Source organism: Carassius gibelio, chromosome B12, assembly GCF_023724105.1.
Source record: "Carassius gibelio isolate Cgi1373 ecotype wild population from Czech Republic chromosome B12, carGib1.2-hapl.c, whole genome shotgun sequence".
NCBI lineage: Eukaryota > Metazoa > Chordata > Actinopteri > Cypriniformes > Cyprinidae > Carassius > Carassius gibelio.
Window position 1 is genome coordinate 5,759,206 of NC_068407.1, and position 18,500 is coordinate 5,777,705.

An 18,500-nucleotide genomic window follows, 5' to 3' on the forward strand; every position below is an offset into this window, starting at 1 on the left:
TTCATGAAGTGCACAACTCCTTATTCGGAAACCCCAACAAATAACAGACAATAAAGAAGAGATTTACGGTTATTCTTAAACTTTGTTTGCCACACACATCCATTCATAAGTTTGGGGTGAGTAAAAATACTAAGCAAAACACCTCTAAACCATTGAGCAAAACAACAGTTTTCAACATTGATAATAATAAATGTACCAAATCAGTGTTTTAGAATGGTTTCGGAAGGATTACGTGACACTGAAGATTGGAGAAATGGCTGCTAAAAATTCAGCAGGGAAATCAAAAAACTTTTTGAATATTTTTAAACATTTGAAAATCTTTGTAAATTGTAATAACATTTCACAATATTACTGTTTTTACTGTATCATAAGAATCCTGCCTTGGTGAGTATAAGAGACTTTCCAAAAAAAAAGCAAAAAAATCTTATGGATCCCAAATTGTCGACAGTCAACACTTAATATAGTAACTAATTAATATAATGTAATGTAATGTAATGTAATATAATAAAATAGATTATAGATTTATAAAATGATTATAAAAGATTGCGATGTGTCAACTAGACACCTGAAACAAGCCTTTTTTAAGGAGGTCTACAATACTTAGAGAACGTGTTTTAGCTTAGAACTGTTACACAGACAAGCTGCTTACCAGACAGATCCATTTAAAAAATAAACTGAAACTGAAACTTGTGCCACATACTCGGATAACCATTTATTGGCCAGATCAGAGACACAATCGGTATTATTCTTTGAAAACAAGTTATCAAACATATTGTGTGTTAGACAAGCTTTTACTGGTCAAAAACAACCAAACCCTGCAGTGAGGTTAAACAAAGAATTGCATTTTCATTTCATGAGGGGTTAGTTGTCAGCGACTCAGATGTAGTGCCCAACCTTTAGAAAGACATGAGTCATAGAACTCAGAATCTTTCAAAGAGCAAATGTCACAGCCCACAGTAATTCAGACTTGGCTCATTTCTGCTGCACAGTGTTCTGTCAGTCCGTTATACTGAGAACCTCTCGTTCCAGAGCTTGTTACTGGATACTGCGAACGCTCACATGGTTCAAACAAGCAGACTTCCTCATTGTGAAGTTCCCGCCAATAATAAATACTGTGACAGTAAATTGTGATCTGCCTTGAAAACGAACTGTTACATGCCAATAACTGTTGCATGATTTTTAGTAGTCTTGTGTCATTTTCAGAGGCATTCCTTTCAAGCACATTGTGTTCAGATGGAATGTGCCCAATTTTGTAAGCAACCTCTGTGCTACAGCACAAAGATACTGGAAAAAGGTTAAATGGGGCTTGATTTAATAAGACGGATCATTCTTAATCCCACCCTTCTTTTTATGGTAAAAAAGCGGTTTAGAATTCTTCGGTATTGACATTCTATTGCTGCGCTAACATATATGTGCCCATGTTTTTACATGAATGTGTCCATGCACTGCCCTGCCTTTGTCCAGTCAAACTCAATGTGTCTCATTGAGTCCAAATGTATACTTCTATTGTGGCCTCTAAGACAAATATGTAGCATCGTGACTGCTCCTCCACCCCCAGTGCAGGCAACCCAGCACATAGCACTGGTTCACAAACAATCAAGTGTCCATTGACCAGCCAAGGACAACAGTGGTCTTATGTGCTCAATGGGCGTTTGGACGTACAAGGAGGGTTAATGTGGTGACATGGTTTGTCATCGCCAGCTGGTATGGTGGGGATGTGAGGGCGAAGATGACCCATTGTTCTTGCACCACCAGAACAATTGCACATTTCAGAGGGCAACACTGTCTTTGAGAGACAGCGCACCCCCTGATTGCAATGAGGGACTGACTGCATGTGATGCAAGAGTAAGCAGTTTGCAGTTATCATCTGTTGTTAGTTATTTTTTGGAATTTTATCTTCTCTCTCTCTCTCTCTCTCTCTCTCTCTCTATCTATATATATATAGAGAGAGAGAGAGAGAGAGAGAGAGAGAGAGAGAGAGAGAGAGTGGGGAAAATATTTATTTGATCCATTGCTGATTTTGTAAGTTTGCCCACTTACAAAAAAATAAATAGCCTGCAATTTTTATTGTAGGTTTATTTTAACGTATAGAGATAGAATACCAACCCAAAAATCAAGAAAGAAAAAAGAAAAACACATTATATAAAGGTTAGAAATTGATTTGCATTTCAGTGAGTGAAATAAGTATTTGATCCCCAAGCAAAACATGACTTAGCACTTGGTGCAGAAACCCTTGTTGGCAAGCACAGAGGTAAGATGTTTTTTTTTATAGTTGGTCACCAGGTTTGCACACATCTAAGGATGGATTTTAGTCCACTCCTCTTTACAGATTCTCTCTAAATACTTAAGGTTTCTTGGCTGTCATTTGGCAACTCGAAGATTCAGCTCCCTCCACAGATTTTCTATGGGATTGAGGTCTGGAGACAGGCTGGGCCACTCCATGACCTTAATGTGCTTCTTCTTGAGCCACTCCTTTGTTGCCTCTGTGGTATGTTTCTGGTCTTTGTAATGCTCGAAGACCCATCCATGACATATCTTCAGTGTTTTGACTGAGGGAAGGAGGTTCTTGTTTAAGATTTTACAGACCATAGCCCTGTCCATTTGCCTCTTAATGCGGTGAAGTCGTCCTGCCCCAAAACATAATGTTTCCACCTCCATGCTTGACTGTAGGGATGGTGTTCTTGGGGTCATAGTCAGCATTTCTCTCCTTCCAAACACGAGTCCAGTTAATGCCAAAGAGCTCAATTTTGGTCTCATCTGACCATAGCACTTTCTCCCAAGCCTTCTCTGAAACTCTTTAATCATGTTCATTGGCAAACTTTGAATGGGCCTGTACATGTGCCTTCTTTAGCAGGGGGACCTTGCGTCCACTGCAGGATTTCAGTCCATTGTGGTGTAGAGTGTTACAAATGTTTTGCTTGGTGACTGTGGTCCCAGCTGCCTTAAAGGGATACTCCACCCCACAATGAAAATTTTGTCATTAATCACTTACTCCCATGTCATTCAAAACCTGTAAAAGGTTCACCTTCAGAACACAATTTAAGATATTTTGGAGGAAAATCGGGAAGCTTGTGACTGTCCCATACAATCTTGTCTCTGACATCCTCTGTCAGCTCTTTGGTCTTACCCGTGATGGTGGGAGAGGTTGGAATGGAAGATACAGATTGTGTGGACAGGTGTCTTATTCACCTAACAAGCTGACATTAGGAGTAACTTCTTAAAGTGGCAGGACTAATCTGTGTTTCTCAAGGGCACATAACCAGTCTGTGGGAGCCAGAATTCTTGCTGGTTGGTAGGGAATCAAATACTTATTTCACTCATTGAAATGCAAATCAATCTCTAACCTTAATATAATGTGTTTTTCTGGATTTTTTGGTTGGTATTCTGTCTCTATCCATTCAAATAAACCTACCATAAAAATTACAGACCCTTTCTTTGTAAGTGGGCAAACTGACAAAATCAGCAGGGGATCAAATAAATATTTCCCCCACTGTATATAAAATGAAAACAGCTGTCTGAATTGTAATAATATTTCATAAAATCACAGCTTTGGTGAGCATAAGACATTTCTTTAAAAAAAAAATTTTAAAGCATGCATAAGCCTACTGTTATGAAATACAAGAAAACAGGAAGTGTTAAAGCATCACATACAGTCACAGTCCTTCCCCCCACAACATGTACATCATACTAAACAGGCCAGTTTGGATCAATGTTTTCTATTAATGCTCTGTACTCTCCAGCTCAAGGCCTTTTATTTTTATTGTCTAAAGAATATGCTCACTTTTATTCCCCTTCCACATTAGCTTTTAAAACTCTCAAATGATCAAAAGGAAACTTGAGAAAATTGATTTTCAGATAAAGCTGTGTTGTGCTGCTTGAGATTGTCCCTCAGAGATGTGTGCGACGGAGACTGTCATTAAGCTCTGTACAGTAACACACACACACACACTTCTAAAACAGCCTTTACCAAACAGATATTTGACAATAATGGAGAATACGCTCCTCTATATTTTATTGACAGTTACATTTGCCTGTTATTGCATGTCACATCACTACACAATGTTTTAAATAAGCGGTACTTTGCTATAAAGTTTCCAGGCTTCTTTTCTTTTTTTGCACCTTGCTTGTTCAAATTAGATTTTTTTTTCTTTTATCTAATGGAATGTTCTGATGAAACGAGCATCATTAGAATGCATTAAATTCCCACTTGAAGAAAATGTCAGAATTGTCCATGCGAAGATTGGAACTCTATAAATGAATACTCAAGTTGTTTGTCCTTGCCCATTAAACATTCAATAATTAAATCATAAATGAAACGAATAAAGCTTATCATTATGTAACCAAAAACTGTACCTCACTAAATTAATAAATACATTAACCAATAGGGCTGTTGTTTGAATAAATAAGGCTAAACAACCAAAAAAATCTATATATTTTAACTAACAACACAAATTTATGTTTATTATAAAATAAAATTTAATAAAATAATGTTTATACAATTTTCTATGAAGTGTTGGATGACTAAATAACACTACAACTTGGCCCTGCATCTAACTAAATAAGTTAGTAAAATATTATTAATTCTTAATAATCTAAAATTATGATATAGACCCTAGAAATGTTTTAATAGCTATTGCGGATAATAAAAGTATTTTGATATAAACAGTCTTCCTTTTATGCAGTTTTCTCTCCCCTGAGAAAGCTGTTGTCTTATACTCTTTGTCTAACACCTCTCCTTCTCACCTTAATCCAGTTTACACAGATAGAAATAGTTTTCTTGGCAATCTAATATGTGATATGTGTGGAGGAGTCAGACTTAAAGCCTGTCATTGTGAATGATTGAGCGCTATTAGAATGAGTCAATAGTTGATGTGTGTTTAAGAGTTTAAGTGAAATACATTAAACTCTTCTGTTTCTGCATGACAATAGAAAGAAGAGTGCAAAAAAGTCTCGTCAAGCTCACTTAGGTGATCTGGTTTTGGCACTAACATTGGATTCGGGGGTTGAACGTGAATTACCCTCTAATGTTTCTATATCTCGTGCTATATCTAGATAGATTGATGACAGAATGAACAATATTTGTTTTTCTCTGCTTGTCAATTCTCTCTTCCAGGTCCTATTGATAAAGACAAACTGGCATAAAATAGTTAAATAAGGCTATTGTGGGTTAATTACAATTGCGACAGTTGCAACATAAATATTCTTTATGTTTGTTTTAGTTTAAACATATATATGGACAGACTGAAAAATATTTGTTTTAGTAAAGTATTTATTATAATTGTAGGTAAAAATGAATGAATGAATGAATGAATGAATGAATGAATAGTTGGAATGACTTTGAATCAGAACGGGGGAGATGTGATGAGATGGGCTTTTGGAAGCAAAAGTGAAAGTCTCTGTCAACTTACCTTTCATATACACTATCAAAACCTAATTATACCTTTAAGTTCTACTACCCCTGCAAAGAGAACAAAAAGACCCAACATCTACTCAAGGAACCCTTACTTCAGCATAACTTGACACACTAATGGCTCCAAGACTGATTAAAGACAGCCCAAGCCCATAAGAGCCTTTCACCTTCACTGGAGGGCATTCAGACAGAAAATATATATAAAATAACTTGCCTGAAAAAAAAAGAAGAAGAAGTGGGTAGAGTCGCCTGTGTTTTAAACTATAAAAGCTACCACGGTCTCCTGACAGACCCCCAGTCATCAAAGCTAAGCTGGCGGCCATGTTGTAAATCACATCTTTCCCTACAGACTTCACCATCTTAGCTGTTTAATCCTGATCTCAGAGGGGCAACATCCAGCAGTATAATAAAAGACAATACATTCTCTCCTCTATCCACAGTTTAACCTGCCCTCCAACAATGAAGCTGCATCTACAAAGAACCTTTCCTTCTTCACTTCAATGCGTCCATCCATCTCTCCCTTTCTCAGTCCCCAGCGTGTTTTTGTCATTCGCGGTCTCCTTGAAGGCATTTATCACCGGGTCACGTAGAATGAGAGCAACCCTGGACTCAGGCCAAGCACAGAGCACAGAGGGGTGAGAGAAACGTCTGGGGTCACGACTGTGTAAGTGTTTGATCATCATGAGATCTTTCTGCTTTTTACCATAGGTATATTGTTAAAATCGAATTATATGTGACAGATATTTTTGTTGTGAAGTTATTGGGTTTGCATACAAGGATCACATGGGTGTAACTTGTCTGTATTTTGATAGAATAGAGTCTCTGTCGATATGCGTCACGTCAGTAAATGCTGCCCCCACGAGGATGATTATGTTAATGTCTCATTCATTTCTCATGAGACACTTAAAGGTACACTGTTTTAAAAAAGTTCTACAAATTACAAGTAGTACTTTGCAGGAAAAATATGTTGAAATAATGTACACTCACACTTCAGTAATATGAATACTCTAGTCATATATAGCAAATGTATTATACTACATCTAGCCAATCACCTCATTGGAGAAAACATCACATGACCAGTCAAAAATTCCTTTATCTTCATAACGTTCCTGTTTATATTTGATAATGTTTTCTCTTGTGAAACAAAGAAATTGTAGCTGACTGATATTGAAATAAAGCTCACACCTGCCGTGAAATGTCTACGCTGTTAGGACTACGTTAGCTCACTATTTGAGCAAATGAAGGCAGGTAAACAAAGCACTGCCCTCTACTGGTGACAAGTGGATAAAGATGTTTTGGATCAGTTGTTCCTTCCTGTACATTTATTTTTTACCAACGATGTATCCGAATTTTCTCGAGGTGTGTGAATTAGTTTTAAGAGAATGAAACCTTTTCTTATTAACTTATTTTTTATATAATCGTATATATGTATAACAGAGAAATTATAGTTAGCTTCAAGCTACACATGAGATTAAAACAACACGTGAACGTTAATAATCAACACTGAATGTTTGTATTAACTTCCGACTGCGATCCAGTGTGGACATTGGTCAAATTATGAGGCAGAAATATATTGTTTGTAGACTAGCATTTTAGAAGAATTGTATGGGGAAGATAGGCTATGCAACTTATGTGGGGCATGAAAAAGTAATAGTGTAAATAATTACTGTTACCAGAAACTAATAAGTAAAGTAATAATATTACTTTTGAAAGGAGTAGATAAAGGAGTAATATATTAAATTTATCGAGTAACTAGCCACTGCTACTGATTAACGACCAATAACTCTTGAGCTGATTATTTTAAGTGAATTAAAAACCTGCAGGAAACCGGAGTAGTTTGATTCCTGAAAAAAAATAAATAAATAAATAAATGAATTGGAATGCCGATTCTTTGAACAATTAGCTGCGAGTCTTCATTATTGTTATTTTCTGAATGTAAATGAAGAAGGCCTTGTGGCCATGCCATTATTAGTCTGTCAGCCATCAGACTCTCAGAGTCAGACATTACTGATGAGGCTGTAAAAGGCAAAAAACACAGAGAACCGGAGTCCTCGGTCTTATTAACTGTCAGTTAGTGCAAGCTATTTTATGAAGAAAGAATAACTGCCAGGAGGGTTGTCCTAAAAGAAAAGTTTGTCCAAAAGTTTTAATTTCGTCATCATTTAGCCTACTCACTTTCATGTTGTTCCACAGGCTTATGTTGTTATTTTCCCTATGTGACAGAAAAATATATAAAATATATTTTTAGAAGACTCTGAATATGGTTGACAGTAGGCTCGCAAATATGAAAACATTTAATGAAACAATAAGACTTATTGTTTTTTAACTTATCAATTCAATGCCTTATTCATAACACATGAAAATATGCTACATTTGTCGCCATCTACTGGGGTAAATATGCAATAGGAAGAAATAGTCACTGAATAAGTCACTGGCATGAATCAATCTCCTCATCACTAATGGTAAAACAAAAATCTTCTTTTGTAAAGATTAAATAATGGCATATTTTTCATTTCTGAGTACACTATTAGGCCTGCTGTAAAGCAGATCATAATGCAAATCATGTTGAAGCAGTTGAAGTGGGTGAACATCGGTGGTATAATGGCCACTGAGTGTGAGAGTGGGTGGCTGTATATGATTCTGTGTAGAAGGAGCTCAGTCTTGCCTGAAGATGTTTGCAAAAGATGGATCGAGAGATGAGGCAATTTTCCAGCTGAGAGGAACAGAGAGAGAAGCTCAAATCCCCGGAGAGAGAACAGACAATCCATCACAAAAGTCAAAAAGGTTTTGTAGTGTTTGCAGACATGTCATTCAGTCTGAGAAACAAATGAAACTTATAGAGTCGATACCGTGGTGATAAGGATTATTGAGGACATACATTAAAGAACACACCAACAGATGGCAGTGTTTATCTGAGATTTAAATCGATTGTTTAGGTTTAATGAAGTGTTTATGCTGGTTGGTCTAGTTCTGTCATTGACCCCTACTGGTTGACTCTAAGAAATAGGATTTAAAAACAGGACAGTGTACAGATCCTTTGAGTTTATACACTCTTTAAAGGTGAAGTGTGAGATTTCTGCCATACTGTTGTATGAAAGGTACATATTTGATATGAACGTGCAAAAAATTATGACAAATTAATTAGTCATTATTGAGATTCAACTAAATAGGCTAAATGTGTGTTTGGGATAGGAGACAATCTCTTTTAATATCTAAGTAAATTACCAATTTTCATCTAAGAATAATCCGAATGAGTCAAACCATTTATAATTTATATAAATTTAATAAAGCAACAATTTGTAAGAATTAACATAATTATTTGCTGTAAATAATCTACTAAGGGGAAAAAATGATATTGCATGCCCTCAACTAAAAGTTTCAAGTCAATTTCCAATTATGTAGGCCTACTGTAGATTTATTATATTGATTTACCTGACATGCACAGATGCATCTTCTCCTTTGTCGACAGTTTTTAAACTGCAAATTGTTCTGACAGTTAAACCCCATATAGTGTATTTGTCACTATTGTGTCTGAACTGCATATAAAGAAATATATATGTCTTCTCCACTATATTTCGTCACATAATCCCACGTTATGATGATATGTGACCCAAGTTACAGCTATAAGCTATGACATTACAGCTATAAGATCACTTTCTTTGTCAATATAAAGCTAACTGGGAATCAGCACTTGCATGGTGTCCCCCATTCCCCAAAATCCTATGATCTAAAGGAAAATATGGTGGAAAAGAGAAGTGCACAGTTTGGTTTGACACATACTGTACCTGCATAAGGACTTTCTGTCTCCTACACTGCTTGATACTCTTCACCGGATATACAGCAGCAGTCCAGGTCACCTGCCAAGAAGTTAAGCTGAGCACACTCAAAAGCAGCTTACTGTCTTTATCAGATCATCTGTGTTTATGTGCTCGTCGGCAAACTAAAATACCTAAAGAAAGTTCCCCTCTTTACTGCCTTCCCATTTTCCAAAGTATTTCAGCCTTAAATGCGGTTTCATTCCTAAAAGCATAAAATTGTAATGTTTAGTGTGGGTAACTTCTCAATTTTCAGGCTTAGGCAACAATTAAATCAACATTTATGTGGCTATATATATAAACTCCTATTTAGCTAGGTACTTCACTTTTTAAATACAAACCAAAAACTGTCCATATGGTGAAACTCACTATTCAGTTCACTGCCATAGGGTATGCACGACAAACACCATGTGAAAGAAATAATCACATAATTCTCTGCTGATTATTGGATAAGGCAAACCTCCCACAGAGCTCCCAGAATGCCCTGCTCTTTGATCTCAGCAAATGACTGGACAACAGAAATCAAATGACTGGACCATAGAAATCAAATGACTGGACAACAGAAATCAATGACTAGACACTAGAAATCTGCATGTTTGTACAATTAAACAAGTTTTATTCACAATGACAAATACTACACACCAAACACCATTCTAATAATCTCAACTTCTCTTACAAGTAATCTTACGAGTGTTTTTACAAAAAGAAAAGTAGATTATTAAATAATTCTACGCTATTTACATGGACACATAATTAGAATTTAAATAAAATAATTACAAAAAAATTACAGGTTTGTGCATAGAGTTTCAGTCTCTGGCCTGGGCCGTTTCTTGGAGTAATTGTGCGGATGTAAAAGCACAGGAGCTCCCAGCAATGCAGAAGTCACAGGACAGGTTTTAGCTGCCAAGCTGTCTCCTCAACTCCAGGGGCTTTCTCAAGCATCCCCTCACCCTGTACATGGTTCTCCCTCTGTATCGTAGCACATATAGGGGCCTCAAATGTTGCTATTCTCCTAAACCTGCAAAATCAGCCTCTTCTTTTAGTGCTCATGAAATCATGTGTTATCTGATGCTGAACACAGCAGTGTACTCATCATCAGGCAGGTCAGAAAAATATATGTAATGTTTTTTTCTATATACCCTTTCCCAATTCACAATCACAGTCCTCAGAAATATAACTTTTATTTATTTTTTTAATATAAAAATTACTTTAAAATAAAACAGACATCTAACTTCTTGTCTCTTTATCCATCTGTCAAAAGTATGTGCACTCTCATTGCACACATTTCATATCTAAATCCACAAGGGTGAAAAAAAACCCTGTCTAGCTTTTTTAAAAGGTGATTTAAAAAGTGTTTTCTTTTAATTTGTCATACCTGTCATATGACAGATGGTGTTGTTTACTCCTAATAAATAGAAGGACTCACTGTACTGAGGCTAGTTTCCATATTTATATCTATATTCCAAATCCCTGACTAGCCATTCTTAGGTTGAATATCAACTTAAATATGGAATAAAATATAACTATAAAATTACAAAGTAAATAGTCAAAGTCAAAGGGTAAAGCAAAGCTGGCAAAAATAAATGTAGATCTATTATATTTTAAGCCACTCTTTACAAGTCAATAATTTTTTTATATTAATAAGTTTGTTTGTTGTTATTGTTTTGGATGGGTGGGTAATTTCACCATAATATGGGATTCTAATATACTAATTTAATTACAGGAAAGTGTCCGACTGACAAAAGTTTGTATTTCAATTTTTTCCCCTTCACCAGTTCCTCATTAATTGGCTTTGTCTACACTTTACGTCGTGTGAGTGATATAGTTACAGTTTTAGACTGTGTCCCACAGCTCTCTACCTCGGGTAGGTGTCCCAAAATTTTGGCGGGCAGGGCTCGCTCAGCTCACAGTGGCAACAGCCTCTTCATTTGCCCCCTCGTCTACTTGACTGCCTTTGCCCATGGCCTTCATCTTAGCCATAATGTCGGTGAAGGTCTCTTTGACGGTCTTCTCCAGGATCCAGCCCTCGCTCTCACTCTCGGGGTCTTCTGGGTTAACCAGTGTAGACAGAGAGGTGTTTACATACTGAAGTCCAATCATTACAGCGATCTAAAGCAAAACATGAAAGATATGGTTTTTTTTTTAATCAAATGTATTAAATGTTCTACATTTCCAGTGGGTGATTTGAAATCACCTTTTCCAAGAAAGCAAGATTTAGCTCCACCCCACAGATAAGAACCTTTGATCCATGTGAGTCCTCAGTGTCACCACACCATCTCACACTCCTAATCTCCACCACAACTAGTTCAAGGTCTTGTTGTTTCTACTGCATGTCATAAGTCTGGCAGATTTAGTTCAAAACAATATTTTTTTTAAACTTTATTTTACAGTATGTGTACTAACATGTACTTATAGTGTACTTACATTGTATTTATCTAAGAAAGTTCTGGTAATACAAGGTAACTACATGGGGTAGGGTTTAGGTTTTAGGGGAAGGTTCAGGGTTAGTACCTAGTTATTACATAGTTATTGTAATTACTATAATAAGTACATAGTATGCACATGAGGAACAGGACTGTAAAATATAGTGTTACCATTTTTTTATTATTTTCATTGAGTCTCAAATTTATAAACAAACTATGGGTAAAATTGTTATTGAATTATTTTCAATGTATTATTTTAAATGTATATATTAGGTAAAAAATAAAATAATTTACCAATCTTTCAGATCTGGTAAAAAGAGTCCCTTATAGCCACTGATTCCTCAAACATGTAGTTTAATTTATCCTAGAATGTCAATCAATATTTCAGTATTACTTCAAGGTAGTCAAACACTGTATTATATTTTAAGCAATGTAGCTGTTTTCCATGATTGTGCCATGTTAGGTGATTGATTGATGGAACAAGTCTCCCCTCAGTGAAAATGGTATGATGACATAAGAGAGTTTAAATCCTCCCCAAATGTGCAGCCAAAATAATTTGTATTTATTATTTACCTTATTAGGAGCAGACAACAAAACACCTTGTAATGGTAGGATTTGAACTGTTTAAAGGTTTAAGTGTCAGACAAAATGTACCTTACTGATCAGAGATCAGTTTGACCTTTATATCACAATCTATTATTCTATTAAGATCGGAAGAACGTAATGTATGTGATTAAAGTCTGATCCTGGATCAGCACATTACGATTTTTCAAAGCTTAACATCTTACTTGCAAGAGAGTGACCATCAGCACAAGTATCCCAATAGTGTTCATCATTCCACCATAGTAGGACACCAGAGCATCTCGGCAGCCACGTTTCCAGATGTTTAGATCTTCGGTGTAGTGGTCATAGCTGTAATGAGCTGAGTTGTTGGTTATTTGCTGTTGGATGCAGGGTCGTGGAGAGCTAGGGTTGCAGCAGCTGAAGGGAACTCCATCCATTAAGTATTTTCCATCCACATTGCTGCTGATTCGGCTAAAGACAAACATTTTTGCAGACATGCTTCAGTTTATTACTAACATATATCTTGTTAAATTTCAGGATGCATTTGACAAGTATGACTCAAATGTACAGTAAATTAAAAACAACATTTACAAAGCACTGTGTGAATGTTTCATTTGACATCACTTATCATTTCAAAACAAAATAAATGATATAGGCATTTCTCAGCCAGAAATTAAAAAAATAAAAATAAAAAAGGCAACATCCTTTTTTTAGTTTGAAAACTAAATGCTCACAATAAAACTTAAAGAAAATACTGCATCGTAACTTCAATGTTATTTATTATCAATTAAATAAAATGTATATAAATGAATTTAATTAATATAGCTCATTTAAGCCACATAGAAAACTTTTCATTGACTTTATAGGTTAGGTGTTAAACATCAAAAGCCATTAAATAATTATTTGATATTAATGCACGAACATTCGGCTAGTAATTTCAATGTCTATTCCAAGCCAATCTAGCAGGTATTCAACTGATTGAAAGGGACAGTAAGCTCTGGGGGCAAGAAAATGTGATCCAAGAAGATTAGCGGATAAATCTAAACTGGCTAACATTCCTGATACCACTTACACTGCAAATTGACCCCTGCGAATCACCGATTCCCTCCTCTTACTGTAAATTTCTAAATAATTTTGTAAAAATAACACACTATTTTTTATCGTTTAAAAAGTTTTAAGTATCTTAAATGACATTTCTCTCAACCTGAATGTCTAAAATATGTAATAAAGACATAAAGAAAGATAAAACTATGTTTACATTTAAGTGTGACATCCATTAAGAAAAAACCCCACTCACTCTTTGACTTCCTTGGAGCTGAAGTCCAGGTACCGGTTGCTCACCCACTGGATCTCGAACCAATCTTTGTAGTTGTTGTTGCCACAGCAGCGAAACTCCATTTGCATGAGATCCAGAGTTCTCTTCATGTAGCAGCGTCCCGGTGTATCAGTGTCCTTGTAGTACTTCATTCCATTTTTCAGGCCCTCAGCAAGTGTGAACTCTAGAGGAATGCGCATGGCAAAACACATCACCGCTGTGACAATGAGGAGGAAGTTGAAGAACAAACAACAAATGAGAAAGGGCTTCAAAACGGTCTTCCATTTCACAAACTTGGTGGAGTCGAGCGAGTCGTAGCAGATTTTGCCCCCAGAGGCATTGAGAAAACATGCCAAAAGACCCACACCAATAAGAATGTTGGGTACAAAATGACTCTCATTGTTGTCCATAAGTTCGCTTCTCTTGCGCAGTTCAATTTTAAAGAAAAGGCCCATGCTGAAGACCATCACTCCGGCCATAATGGAAAACCAGTACATGAGCCATAGCATCTGGGCCAGCTTCACCCGTTTCTTCAGGTCAAACTTTACTTTCATTAGAGCCATGATGATCTCCTAGTTAAAGTCCAAATAAAAGTCCAAGAAAACTATTTTCAGAGTTCGGTGATCTCCAAAGACAGCAGTGCAATGTAGCTTACAGAAGTTGAACGTTGAAAGTACGTTCAAGGCGCAATGTGTAATCCATTCCAGTAAAGAGAGAACTTGTTAGCTACTTTCATGATGATCTTCGCACCCATAATAGACTAAGTCCAACTCAGATTCTTCTAAAGGCAAACACCAATGTAATACATTATCTTTACGATCTTAAAACTGGATTTTCATCTCAATAATTAAAACAGCAGTGTCCTCAGGTAGTGACGCAAATATCGGTGTCCCTCTATCTGCAAAAGGAGGACAAAAGCCAAGGATCCAAATGATTAAACACAAAGTTACTGTACGTCATCCTAAACCCAGCTAATCACCCTCATCCCATTTACAGAAATCCCTGGCCAGTAGATGAGCCTATCTGTAAGCTGCTGCCGTGGCGTGTGATTGGCTTGATTGGTCACATGGTATGAATGGGATAACCACAGAGACACCAAAAAACCAGGAGGCTAAGGCTTAAGACCACTACACTTCTACTTCCAGGGTCTTTGAGTTCATGACAGACACGCCACTGTTTGAGAGCATCTCTACATTTCTCGAGGTTGAAATATTCATGGAACTGATGGCAGTCAAAACCCTAACATTTTACAGTTTGTTAACATTAGTTAATGCATTAACTAACGTGAACTAAGAATTAGGAATATAAATTCTACAATGTTTATTAGTCCTTGTTAATGTTAGTTAAGACAATTATTTAGTGCATGAACTAACATTAAAAGATATGATGATTTTAAGAATTTATTAATGTTGAAATTAACATTAATGAATTCTTAAATATTAAAAGTCTAGAAGTATAGTTAAACAATGAAAGCATGTTAACTAATTTATTCAATTTTACCCCCAAAACAAACAGTAAAAAAATAATAATAAAATAAGCCTACAGAACTTCATATTCAGATAATGATTATACTTGTATAAAGGACTACAGGGTCACATTATTCACTGTATTAGAGAACCCAAATATAACAGACCACTTCTTACAATTCCATTTAAAAAATTTTTTTTATCATTTTTAAAATATTAAATGAAAATCTCATCTGTATGCATTATTTTGGATATAATACACAAAAGCACCAAAATTAAGAACTGTATAGCATTTTTTCCCCATAAAACTTTTATGCTGAAAGATTGAAAAAAATTCTTACCAAACAAATGTATATTTCTTCAGGTTAATCTACGAAAAAAATTCTGAACAATAGTAACAGAATTCAAAGGATTTCACCCAAAAATGAGAAATGTCAACATTCACTCAGCCTCAAGTCATTCCAAACCTGCATGGCGTTTCTGATATTTTGAAAACCGCTAGTAGTCAAATAGTTGTATTATATTATATTGAATTCTGCAGGTTTGGAGTGACATGATGAGGGTGACAGAAATTTCATTTTAGGGTGAATTATCCCTTTAACATAATTCCTGATCCCATAATTATTAAATACATAGACTGATGTGCAAGTGAATCACAAATAAACACAAATGCGATAAAACAGACTTTATTATTTGCTTACACATCCTTCTATTAATGTATTTTTTATTAAGCAATTAATAAAAAATTGGCAAGCAGGAATTCTAGAACATTCTATGTTTACAAGATTTCAATTTTAGCATCATATTGACTGAGCAGTCACACAATATTGCAATCAGATCATTATTGTTTAGATGTTTTTTCCACAACATCCCAACTACATATTCTCTCAGTCTCAGGAATGACAGTCCAGTTGGGTGAAGGTGTCCCAGCAGCAAGCCAATTGAAATCATCCACCTCTGTCCAATTATTCCTGTTCGGATCAAGTCCAGCCACTGTGAAATGATCATGAATCCCTGGATAAGTCCATGTGAACGGGGCAAACCGCACCCCATGACAGTCCTCTATAATTGCCCGGCTGGTCACGTGCAGGTATATCTGAGTGGCAGTGGTGTTATGGGTGCGCAGCTGCTGACAGGGGAATACTAAAGTGCTGTCAGTGCACTGGTCTACAAAAACAGAGCTGGACACCGGCCCGGAGAGGATCTCGCAGCTGCGGACGTTCTTGATGTGCAAGGTGCTCGGACAGCCATAAAGCCTGACTTTACAGTTTGTCAGATGAGATAACAGAACATCTCGTTGCTGGATCTCCTCAGCTTGCTTGATTAAGACTTGACTGTCAGCATTAGAGAATCCACACTGATATACAGAGACAGAAGCATCCACCACTACAATACCAGCTGCATCAGATGCAGACTTCTCTGTTGTTTGTTGAACGGGTGCAGGCTGCTTGCTTGCCTCTGTGTTCCTGGATCTAAAGGCGAATTTCTTTTTAGGCAACAGCTCATCTCTTTTCACAGCAAGAGTGCTCTGGAGCTTCTGCAGGGATGCTTGCGCCTGTCTTATTTCATACTGCGTTAGAAACATAATGCTGTCACTGAGGAACTTCTGGAGCTGTTGAATTTTCAAAGTGGTCTCTTCCAGTGTTTTTGCGGATTTTTGGCGGTCATTATCTTTACAGCTGGAGAGCATCTCCTCGACTGCTGTCCTCTCAGCATTAAAGGAGGACGTGAAGAACTCGCTCTTCTCTTCCGTCACGCTCTGGCTCTCCTTGACGTTTCTCCGGCGCTCTACCTCCTCCAGCCTCGCCTGATCCCTTCGTAAAACACGTTCGGGAACTCTGACAGCTGTATTTTTTTCTCCGTCATCGTTCCCCATATTAACTTCCACTCCCAGCGCCGCCATGTAGTTTCTCCTGGTTTCTCTAAACAGGCGTGGTGAACGCACGTTGATCATGTGACCACTCGTCAAAGTGTGCTTATCAATGATTGGACTAAGAATCAGCACCGTTAGTTACGCGGCGTTCTATTGGCGCATTAAATGCTCACGTTCATAATAAACTTATGACTATTTTCCCATACATAATTTAAACGGAATAAAATGATTTATTACTTTAATTAGACGTCTTCTGTCATATTCATTTCAATTGGTTATTGATTTTTATTTGATATGAAATGTATTTTACAGCAAGTTTATAAAACAATTGTTGATGTATTTCTTTTTAGAATTGCAAGATGACTTGACTGTATTATTGTTATTATATCCCTTACAGTTTATATTGATTATATGTTGAATTTTGTACATGGTCAATGTATGCATGGTAAACAAAAATCATACCAGCAGGGTTATTATTATATTTTGCATTTTAATTTATATTTTATCTAGTTTTACATAAATAGTTTAGTTTTATATAGTTTATACAGTTAGGCACATCAACCATAACTCCTTAAAAAACAGCTAGAAGCCTTGGAGTTATGATTGATGATCTGCTGACTTTCTCAGACCACATTGCTTAAACGATCCGATCCTGCGGATTTGTTTTAATCAGCATCAAGAAGATGCTACACAACTCCTTGTTCAAGCTCTTGTTCTGTCTAGGCTGGACTACTGCAATGCCCTCTTGGCAGGTCTTCCAGCCAATTCTATCAAACCTTTACAATTAATTCAGAACGCGGCAGCAAGATTAATTTATAATGACCCAAAAAAAATACACATCACAGCTCTGTTTATCAGTTTGCACTGGCTTCCAATAGCTGCTCGCATAAAATTCAATGCATTGATGTTTGCCTACAAAACTACCACTGGCTCTGCACCCATTTACCTAAATTTGTTACTTCAGACTTATTTGCCCTCTAGATGCTTGCATTCTGCAAGTGAACGTCGCTTGATAGTGCCATCCCAAAGAAGCACAAAATCACTTTTACGGACTTTTAAATTTAATGTTCCCTCCTGGTGGAATGACCTCCCCTACTCAATCCGAGCAGCTGAGTCCTTAGCCATCTTCAAGAATCAGCTTAAAACCCATCTCTTCCATTTTTATTTGACCCTCTAACACTCACTATTCTAGTTCTAATCTTAAAAAAAAAAAATCTAACTACCTTTCTAATCTTTTTGTGTTCTATTTTCTTTTAATTTATTATGCAATTGTATGTGTGTGTGTGTGTGTGTGTGTGTGTATGTATAAAGACCTCTAACACCAGCTTTCTCTATTCTTTTTTTTATTCTGTTTTCTTTTTATTATAGTATTTAAAATCCCATGCTACGTGTACTGTGTTAACCTAACTGATACTTGTTATAGCACATTTATATCATTGCTCTTTTTGTTGTTTTTGATTGCTTCCACTGTCCTCAATCTGTAAGTCGGTTTGGATAAAAGCATCTGCTAAATGAATAAATGTAAATGTAATATTTTTTTAAGTATCTTTTTCATTTTTTTGATTAGTTCATTGTCTATTTTAGTACTTAAAATAAAATAAATAAATTATCAATACATTTGTCGATTTTTATTT

General features: G+C 36.2%; 2 protein-coding genes across 2 annotated transcripts; both read right to left on the reverse strand.

The window, feature by feature from the left end:
- Nucleotides 1–9,820: 9,820 nt before the first annotated feature.
- On the reverse strand, nt 9,821–15,531 carry prph2a (peripherin 2a (retinal degeneration, slow)). The gene is made up of 3 exons (XM_052571605.1): nt 13,510–15,531; nt 12,437–12,683; nt 9,821–11,334 (listed from the first exon to the last, which is right to left on the reverse strand). The coding sequence occupies exons 1-3, from the start codon at nt 14,088–14,090 to the stop codon at nt 11,125–11,127; spliced, it is 1,038 nt and encodes a 345-aa protein (XP_052427565.1). The 5' UTR covers nt 14,091–15,531; the 3' UTR covers nt 9,821–11,124.
- A 132-nt stretch (nt 15,532–15,663) lies between these two features.
- Nucleotides 15,664–16,994, reverse strand: LOC127969551 (tubulin-specific chaperone C-like). Its single transcript, XM_052571604.1, has one exon. It carries the CDS (start codon nt 16,945–16,947, stop codon nt 15,835–15,837), a length of 1,113 nt encoding a protein of 370 aa, XP_052427564.1. The 5' UTR covers nt 16,948–16,994; the 3' UTR covers nt 15,664–15,834.
- Nucleotides 16,995–18,500: the final 1,506 nt, after the last annotated feature.

Excerpts from the sequence above, each read along its gene's own strand:
- LOC127969551 (XM_052571604.1), bottom strand. The coding sequence starts at position 16,947 with ATGATCAACGTGCGTTCACCACGCCTGTTTAGAGAAACCAGGAGAAAC.
- prph2a (XM_052571605.1), bottom strand. The coding sequence starts at position 14,090 with ATGGCTCTAATGAAAGTAAAGTTTGACCTGAAGAAACGGGTGAAGCTG. Across the intron at positions 12,684-13,509 it reads AGCTCCAAGGAAGTCAAAGA|CCGAATCAGCAGCAATGTGG; the intron begins GTGAGTGGGGTT and ends GTTTGTCTTTAG. Across the intron at positions 11,335-12,436 it reads TGATGGTCACTCTCTTGCAA|ATCGCTGTAATGATTGGACT; the intron begins GTAAGATGTTAA and ends GTTTTGCTTTAG.